At 44.6% G+C, this 8,964-nt stretch overlaps 1 protein-coding gene across 1 annotated transcript; it reads left to right on the top strand.

Moving 5' to 3' along the window:
- The first annotated feature begins 3,645 nt into the window (after positions 1-3,645).
- Positions 3,646-8,688, top strand: LOC119288959 (chaperonin CPN60-like 2, mitochondrial). Its single transcript, XM_037568422.1, has 16 exons — positions 3,646-3,870; positions 4,015-4,174; positions 5,063-5,238; positions 5,447-5,542; positions 5,619-5,723; positions 6,276-6,362; positions 6,450-6,539; positions 6,762-6,842; positions 6,938-7,006; positions 7,099-7,176; positions 7,293-7,388; positions 7,464-7,563; positions 7,680-7,783; positions 7,879-7,984; positions 8,116-8,194; positions 8,287-8,688. The coding sequence occupies exons 1-16, from the start codon at positions 3,664-3,666 to the stop codon at positions 8,390-8,392; spliced, it is 1,740 nt and encodes a 579-aa protein (XP_037424319.1). The 5' UTR covers positions 3,646-3,663; the 3' UTR covers positions 8,393-8,688.
- The last annotated feature ends 276 nt before the right edge of the window (positions 8,689-8,964 follow it).

Genomic DNA, 8,964 nt, shown 5'->3' with positions numbered 1-8,964 from the left:
GGCGACAGCTCCTGGCGCGGTCACCGGCGAGGCAGGCCGCGGCGGCCAGAGCAAAAGGCGGCGAAGGACGGAGCGGGCGGCCGGCGGGCGCGGGCGGGCGCCGCCGGGCGCGGTGACGACCAGGCGCGGGGCGACGGCGGTTCGGGCCCCGCGGGCCGGATCTGGGCTGCGTGGGCCCGCGGCGGCGCGCGGTGGAAAGTGGCAACGGCGAGGACAGGTGGCGGAGCCTGGTTCCTCGGACGTGGAGGCGGACGTTGTCCGGCCGAAAACAGACACGTCCGGCCAGCTGAGAGGAGATTTTTAGGGTTTCTGGGAAAAGATCCGAGATTTGGAAAGGGGGGGCTAGTTTTATAGGTAGAGGGAGCTAGGAGAGTCCAAATGAGGTGCAGTTTTCGGCCACGCGATCCTGATCGAACGACCGAGATGATGGAGGGGGTTTAGGTGGGTTTTGGGCCACTTCGGAAGGGTGTTGGGCTGCAACACTCACGAGGCCTTTTCGGTTCCTCGGTTAACCGTTGGAGTATCAAACGAAGTCCAAATGGCACGAAACTTGACAGGCGGTCTACCGGTAGTAAACCAAGGCCGCATGACAAGTCTCGGTCCAATCCGAAAACATTTAACACCCGCACACGAAAAGAGATAGAAAAGGACACCGGGTGACATAGGAGTGCCGGATTGCAAAACGGACAACGGGAAAAATGCTCGGATGCATGAGACGAATATGTATGCAAATGAAATGCACATGATGACATGATATGCAATGCATGACACACAAGCAATTACAAGGCAACAACAACGAATAACTGGAAGACACCTGGCACATCGGTCTAGGGGCGTTACAACACCCACTTAGTTTCAGTTTGAGCTTTCATATACTTATAGCTCTAGTGCATCCGTTGCATGGCAATCCCTACTCACTCACATTGATATATATTGATGGGCATCTCCATAGCCCATTGATACGCCTAGTTGATGTGAGACTATCTTCTCCTTTTTGTCTTCTCCATAACCACCATTCTATTCCACCTATAGTGTTATTTTCATGGCTCACGCTCATGTATTGCGTGAAAGTTGAAAAGGTTTGAGAACGTCAAAAGTATGAAATAATTGCTTGGCTTGTCATCGAGGTTGTGCATGATGTGAATATTTTGTGTGGTGAAGATGGAGCATAGCCAGACTATATGATTTTGTAGGGATAACTTTCTTTGGCCATGTTATTTTGAAAAGACATGATTGCTTTATTAGTGGGCTTGAAGTATTATTGTTTTTATGTCAAATGATAGACTATTGCTTTGAATCACTCGTATCTTAATATTCATGCCATGATTAGATATGTGATCAAGATTATGCTAGGTAGCATTCCACATTAAAAATTATCTTTTTTATCATTTACCTACTCGAGGACGAGCAGGAATTAAGCTTGGGGACGTTGATACGTCTCCGTCATATCTATAATTTTTTATTGTTCCATGCCAATATTCTACAACTTTCATATACTTTTGGCAACTTTTTATACTATTTTTGGGACTAACATATTGATCCAGTACCCAGTGCCAGTTTCTGTTTGTTGCATGTTTTTTATTTCGTAGAATATCCATATTAAATGGAGTCCAAATGGGATAAAAACTGACGGAGATTTTTTTTGGAATATATATGATTGTGGGGAAGAAAAATCCACGCGAGAAGGTGCCCGAGGTGGCCACGAGGCAGGGGGCGCGCCCCTGACCCTCGTGGGCCACATGTAAGGCGGTTGATGCCCTTCTTTCGCCGCAAGAAAGCTAATATCTGGATAGAGATCGTGTTAAAATTTCAGCCCAATCGGAGTTACGGATCTCCGGTAATATAAGAAATGGTGAAAGGGAAAAATCTGAGAACGCAGAAACAGAGAGAGACAGAGAGACAGATATAATCTCGGAGGGGCTCTCGCCCCTCCCGTGCCATGGAGGCCATGGACAAGAGGGGAAACCCTTCTCCCATCTAGGGAGGAGGTCAAGGAAGAAGGAGGAGGGGGGCTCTCTCCCCCTCGCTTCCGGTGGCACCGGAGTGCCACCGCGATCTACACCAACACCTCCGCCATCTTCACCAACATCTCCATCACCTTCCACCCTCTATCTGCAGCGGTCCACTCTCTTGCAACCCGCTGTACCCTCTACTTGAACATGGTGCTTTATGCTTCATATTATTATCCAATGATGTGTTGCCATCCTATGATGTCTGAGTAGATTTTCGTTGTCCTATCGGTGGTTGATGAATTGCTATGATTGATTTAATTTGCTTGTGGTTATGTTACTGTCCTTTGGTGCCCATCATATGATTGCGCGTGTGGATCACACCCTAGGGTTAGTTGTATGTTGATAGGACTATGTATTGGAGGGCAAGACTGACAGAAGCTTTAACCTAGCATAGAAATTGATGCATACGGGATTGAAGGGGGACCAATATACCTTAATGCTATGGTTGGGTTTTACCTTAATGAACATTAGTAGTTGCAGATGCTTGCTAATAGTTCCAATCATAAGTGCATAGAATTTCAAGTCAGGTATGACAGCTAGCAGTGGCCTCTCCCAAATAATACTTGCTATAGGTCTAGTAAAGTAGTCAATTGCTTAGGGGCAATTTTGCAACTCCTACCACCACTTTTCCACACTCGCTATATTTACTTTATTGCTTCTTTACTTACAACAACCCATACTTTTTATTTACGTACTTTTTATTATCTTGCAAATCTATCCAACAACACCTATTTTACTTACAACAGCCCCTGCTTGTTGGTTTGTGCGGTGTAAAACAGAAACTTTGGCTGTAGTGCGCGATTTTATATTTTTTACTAGAACGGCAAACGGTTCTGAAACTTTTTGCAATGTCTTTCTATACAAATTATTTATTTTTCCTAATTGTTTCAGAATTTATGAAGTACCAGAAGTGTGGTGAATGTTCAGATTACTACAGACTGTCCTATTTAATACAGATTCTGTTTTTAATGCATAGTTTGCTTGTTTTGATGAAACTATCGATTTCTATTAGTGGATTAAGCCATGAAAAAGTTATATTACAGTAGCTACAATGCAAAAATAAAATATGAATTAGTTTGCAACAATACTTAGAGTAGTGATTTGCTTTATTATAGTAACGGATCTTACTGAGCTTTCTGTTAAGTTTTGTGTGGATGAAGTGATCAAAGATCGAGGAGGAGAGGTAAGAGTCCAAGTTTGGAGATGCTCAAGGCACCCCAAGTAAATATTTTTGAGACATAGTCTTGGACAAATGGGTCGATCAACTTCTCTGCTCCTTTTGATTTCCATTCGGCATGAGTGGTGATCTATAATAAAAAAACAATAACCTTGTTTTTATAGTACAAATCAATAAGCTAGCCATGTTTTTTTTAGAACAGCTAGCCATGTTGTTGAAAATAATACTCGGAGCCTCAATTGAGGAGCACGAGTGGCCACACGATCTTAGAGCACGGACGGCTCAGATTTCACAAAATCATCTCCTCCCCCACAAGACTGACGCCGCGGTGCTCTCGCTGCGGAAGTACTCCGACCGAGAAGCTTCCAGAACCCCCAAACCCACATAAACCCTCACCCCGTCTCTCGAACCCAGAGACGCCACACAGAGTTCGATTCTCGCCAAACCACACCACGCACACACCAACACGCGGCCATGTACCGGGCGGCGGCCGCGGCCATTTCGCGGTCCTCCTCCTCGGCGCTGCGGCGGCAGCTCGCGCGCGGCGGCGGCGGGGAGCAGCGGCAGTGGGCGCGCGGGTACGCGGCGAAGGAGGTCACCTTCGGCGTCGGCGCGCGCGCCGCCATGCTGCGGGGCGTCAACGACCTCGCGGACGCCGTCAAGGTCACCATGGGCCCCAAGGTTCGTCCGTGGCCCCCTCTCGCTCCCGATCAGAGCGGATTGGCCGGCGCGACGCGGCAGTCGGCGCGGATCTAGCGGGAAAACGCCGGGCTAGATTGTAGGGTTTGATTTGTCGACTGAGTGGGCTGCTTGCTTGTGCCGCAGGGCCGCAATGTGGTTATCGAGAGACCGAACAGATCCCCCAAGGTCACCAAGGACGGGGTCACCGTTGCCAAGAGCATAGAGTTCGAGGACAGCGCCAAGAATGTTGGGGCGAGCCTGGTGAAGCAGGTCGCCGATGCCACTAACAAGGCAGCAGGAGATGGTGAGCACCGAGGGCTCTCGGAAATTCCTGAACTTGATAAACCATCTCATCTAGCTGCTTTTTTTTTAGCAAAGCATTCCCCTTTCCCTTTTATTTACATGCTAGTTTCATGTCGGTGTGTGTAGTGTTAATGCTGATGTCTTACCTTCTCTATCATGTGTAGTTAATCCCTTTGTTAACTAGTAGTAGCAGATTGTTGTGCCGTCCCAGGACTAGGAAGTTTTGATGCTAGTTCAGTGTATTTAACTGTTATTGCTTACTGCAATGTGATGTTCAGTCATTCGTGCCTGCAGTACTCCCACGACAGATGAATAGCAATAGCTTTGTGGTTTGTATTATTTTTGTGCCTCACCTGTGTGGTGTGCCTCCAGGCCCTACCTTCAGATCCAGTGCACTAGTTCTGATCACTATGATCTCTACATGATTTGACGTACTTCTAGGTTAGGCCTAGTCGCCTAGATTACATTGTGATTTGATACTTGCCATATTTTATTCCTCATGCAGTGGAGTAACTAACCCCATATTTTGTGATCTGCACTAGTTCTCACAATTTGATTTCTACTGATGGATCAACTAATTTTAACCTAGGCATTCTTGAAGAAATCATTTAGTTTTCAGACATGCAATCACACTGTACCGTTCTTTAGGAAAACGTGGGATTCGTTTCCAAACATTGTTACTCGTTGTTTTGCCATAAGTGAGATAAGAAATAGTTGGCATTTAATCTGAAGCAACATGCTATAAAGAGTAGGAACTTCTCATGTGTGTGGTCTCTGTGCAAATGCCTTGTCCTTTCGTCAAGATATGAGGGTAGGGAACTACTTGCCTATTTATGTGAATGGAGCATCGCATGTCGTTTACTTTGTTTCTGATCGTGTGGGGCAACAGGTACCACTTGTGCAACTGTGCTTACACAGGCAATTCTCACGGAAGGATGCAAGGCTGTGGCAGCAGGGGTCAATGTTATGGATTTGCGGAAAGGCATAAACAAGGCTATAAGCGCCGTCACTGCTCACCTCAAAAGTAAAGCATGGATGATTGATTCCCCAGATGAAATAAACCAGGTAAGATACTCTCATTTGCTGCGGTGGCCTGTTATGTGTGCTTATGTATCTTTGATGTAGTTATTACTTGTATCTGCCATGGGTAATAAAAAATCATCATTATGATTCATTACTAGACACACTACATAGTAACTTAACATTCTTTGTTTGTACTTTAATTCAAAACCTGGCCTAGACATACCCACCTCATTTTTGTCTTGTAAACCAGGTAGCTACAATTTCTGCAAATGGCGAAAAGGAAATTGGAGATCTGATATCAAAAGCTATGGGAATAGTTGGAAAGGATGGCGTCATTACTATTGCTGTGAGTGCTACCAGCTGTTTTTGCTACTATATTTGGTTTATCTGGTATTCTGCTACTAATTCTTACAAATTGGCAGGATGGCAAAACATTGGATAATGAGCTTGAAGCAGTCCAGGGAATGAAGTTGACTAGAGGCTACATATCCCCTTACTTTGTAACTGATCACAAGACTCAGAAATGTGTGAGTCTTTATTATCTTTTCTTCTTTTCTATACTGACAAATTCAGCACGTTTACTGTCTGCAAGGGATTTCTTCAAATCCTCCTTTTGTTTTAACTTTTCCATGGCAATATGCATGTAGGTGGGAACTTATCAGTAGTACTCCCTCCGTCCCAAATTACTTGTCTTAGATTTGTCTAGATACGGATGTATTAGCGTTAGATACATCCGTATGTAGACAAATCTAAGACAAGTAATTCGGGGCGGAGATTGTACTTGGGAAGTCAATGGCTGTGGTCTATTTCCTCTTTGTTTACAGTTTCTTCAATGTAATCTTAAATAGACTACTACAATGACGCATGCTGCTTGTGTTTTCTCTTGTAAACTTGAATTACAATTGTTTGGCATCTGTCTGCAGAGATTGTTGTAGGCAGTAGGCATGTCACATATTTGATAAGAGCAAATAGAAAACAAAGATGAGAGGGATACCATGCATATCAATAGACAATGAAGATTTTATACGAATGATCTGAACTGAACCCATGTTTCTGATTTATCCTTTTTTCATGTGCAGGAGTTGAAAGATCCTCTGATTCTTATTCATGACAAGAAAATCTCAAACATGAATTCACTTCTTCCAGCAGTGCAAATTTCTATCCAGGTAACTCCATTAAGTTCGGTGCTTGCTTTTGTTGATCCCATGATGGAAATTTGGTGGCAACTGATAAATCATGATTGATCTATGTAGAACCGCAGACCTCTTCTCATTTTTGCTGAGGATGTAGATGGAGAAGCTCTATCAATGCTTGTACTGAACAAGCATCGTGCTGGACTCAAGGTATTATGAATCATTTCTTTAGTTCTTACTTCTGTCATACTTCTGTACTCGTATAAGATGGTTGGCAGTGTGCACTCTTTATTGAAGTAGGCCTTTTCAGTTTGTTTTTCCTTTTGTCTATGTTGTCTATTTCCTTCACTAGGCTCAAGCTACTCTGGATTGTTGTCACAGAGAAGCTTATTTAAGCAAAATTCTGAACTAATTTTGAGGCCTTGGCTGTAGATATGTGCTGTCAAAGCTCCTGGATTTGGTGAAAACAGAAGGGCCAATCTGGATGATATGGCTGTTTTAACAGGAGGGCAGGTTAGTTGTTATGAGAACAATCAAGTTGGTTAACATGACTCATGACTGACATTACTATGAATGAATTTGACTTGATATTTCATTTTAATGTCAAGGTTATTAGCGAGGATCAAGGTCTTGATCTTGATAAAGTTGAACTACAAATGCTCGGCACAGCTAAGAAGGTTTGTCAACTTCCACAAATTATTTTACTTGAGAGCAATATAGTAACATTAATTTGAAGAAAAAGAACCATACAGTGACATTTTCTTCACAGGTTACTGTATCTCTTGATGACACTATCATTCTAGATGGTGGAGGTGAAAGGCAACAGATAGAAGAGAGGTGTCAACAGGTACTCTAAGAATCATCACATTTGACTCTTTGTCTCAAGTTAAGCTATCTGGATACTGGTTCAGGTAATTCTTTCAGTACAAGTCACAATTTTTGTCATGTGGATGCCCTTCACAGCTTAGAGAATCACTTGAGAACAGCACCTCCATGTTCGACAAAGAAAAGGCTCAAGAGCGTTTATCAAAATTATCTGGAGGCGTTGCTATTCTTAAGGTTTGTTAGTTTCTAAGTATGGTGTAAGGTCCCTTGTTTTGTGTGCTCGTCTCAGCATACACATTTATTTTGCAGATTGGTGGAGCTAGTGAAGCTGAAGTTGGTGAGAAAAAAGACAGGGTAACAGATGCTCTAAATGCTGCAAGGGCTGCTGTGGAGGAGGGTATTGTTCCAGGTAATCGCATTTTTCTTGAGCAGCTTGTACGACATTTCTACACTATTTCTTATTACTTTGTTTCCGCAACCTGATTTTATGTTGTATGTGTTCCCAATTAACGTCATGCCTAACAGGTGGTGGAGTTGCACTTTTATATGCCACCAAGGAGCTTGACAATATTAGCACATCGCATGAGGATGAAAAGATTGGAGTTCAGATTATCAAGAATGCTTTGAAGGTTACTTTTTGTGCTGATTATGATGCTCTTCTGCACTTCATGCACTTGGTTATTCCATATCGGGATGTACATGAATTATTCCGTAATTTCTGCAGGCCCCTCTGATGACCATAGCTGCAAATGCCGGCATCGATGGTGCCATAGTTATTGGGAAGCTACTGGAACAAGATAATCTTAGTCTGGGCTATGACGCAGCAAAAGGTCTGCGCAAATTAACCGTACTTCAGCTGTCGATTCTTAATTGCAGTAAAAATGGCAATCCTGATATTTCTCCAGCAGAATAATATTCTCTAGCGGTTCAGTAATTGATTCTTGCGTTTTGCCTACTGCAGGGGAGTATGTTGACATGATCAAGGCTGGTATCATCGACCCCGTGAAGGTGATTCGAACTGCACTTCAAGATGCAGCAAGGTACAGCTCAAGTTCTCGAACCATGTACTCCTACCTTTGTACGACTGACAGAAACAATTAAACTTGTCTGACAATCTGTGTTTCTGGTACAGCGTTTCTCTGCTGATGACAACCACAGAGGCTGCAGTCGCTGAGCTCCCGTCGACAAAAGCCAGAATTGCCAGTCGCATGCCGGACATGAGCGGAATGGGCTTCTGAGGACAGTGCGGCATGATGTCTCATTTGCCTGTTTTTGGTTAAAGACATGACAAACTTAACTCCCCCCGGTCTATACATGAATAGAGATTCCCCTCCCTATCGAAGTGAGAGGTGCAAAGCTGGCACCTATTTTGGTTTGTGAAAAACTCATGCTTCAGTGCTGATGTAGCCTTAACTAGATTTAGAGCTCTTTCATTTTGGGTCAAAACTCGGATAGATTCTGACAAGACAAGCATTTGGGGCTTTGAATGTTAACTGGGCAACGCCTGGTGTTATCGAAGTGCTTCTTTTGATAACTGCAATTTGCCTGTGTCCTTGTGTTTCTAGGCCAACTCCACCGCGTGACCCATCCGGACGTCCGCTTTTGTCCGTTTGGGGTGCGATTTGGCGGACGTCCGGGGGCGGACAGACGTATGAGGCATCTGCACCCAACGCGCAGAAGGCCTCTGGGACCCCAAACTGTCCGCCCCGCTTCGCCTTGAGCTCGCCATGCCGCACCGCGCACACCCTGGAGCCTCGCCGCGAGCTCGCCATGCCACCCCGCGCGAACCCCCACCTCGCCGCGAGCTCGC

Source organism: Triticum dicoccoides, chromosome 1A (assembly GCF_002162155.2).
Source record: "Triticum dicoccoides isolate Atlit2015 ecotype Zavitan chromosome 1A, WEW_v2.0, whole genome shotgun sequence".
In the NCBI taxonomy this organism is placed as follows: Eukaryota; Viridiplantae; Streptophyta; class Magnoliopsida; order Poales; family Poaceae; genus Triticum; species Triticum dicoccoides.
The sequence above is the reverse complement of the archived record's forward strand: the minus strand, read 5'-3'. Positions and strand labels throughout refer to the sequence as shown.

What these genes read in the sequence shown, in the direction of transcription:
- LOC119288959 (XM_037568422.1), top strand. Translation starts at nt 3,664, where the DNA reads ATGTACCGGGCGGCGGCCGCGGCCATTTCGCGGTCCTCCTCCTCGGCG. An exon ending in AGCATCGTGCTGGACTCAAG is followed by an intron (nt 6,540 to 6,761) that starts GTATTATGAATC and finishes CCTTGGCTGTAG; the next exon opens with ATATGTGCTGTCAAAGCTCC. An exon ending in TGCTCGGCACAGCTAAGAAG is followed by an intron (nt 7,007 to 7,098) that starts GTTTGTCAACTT and finishes TTTTCTTCACAG; the next exon opens with GTTACTGTATCTCTTGATGA.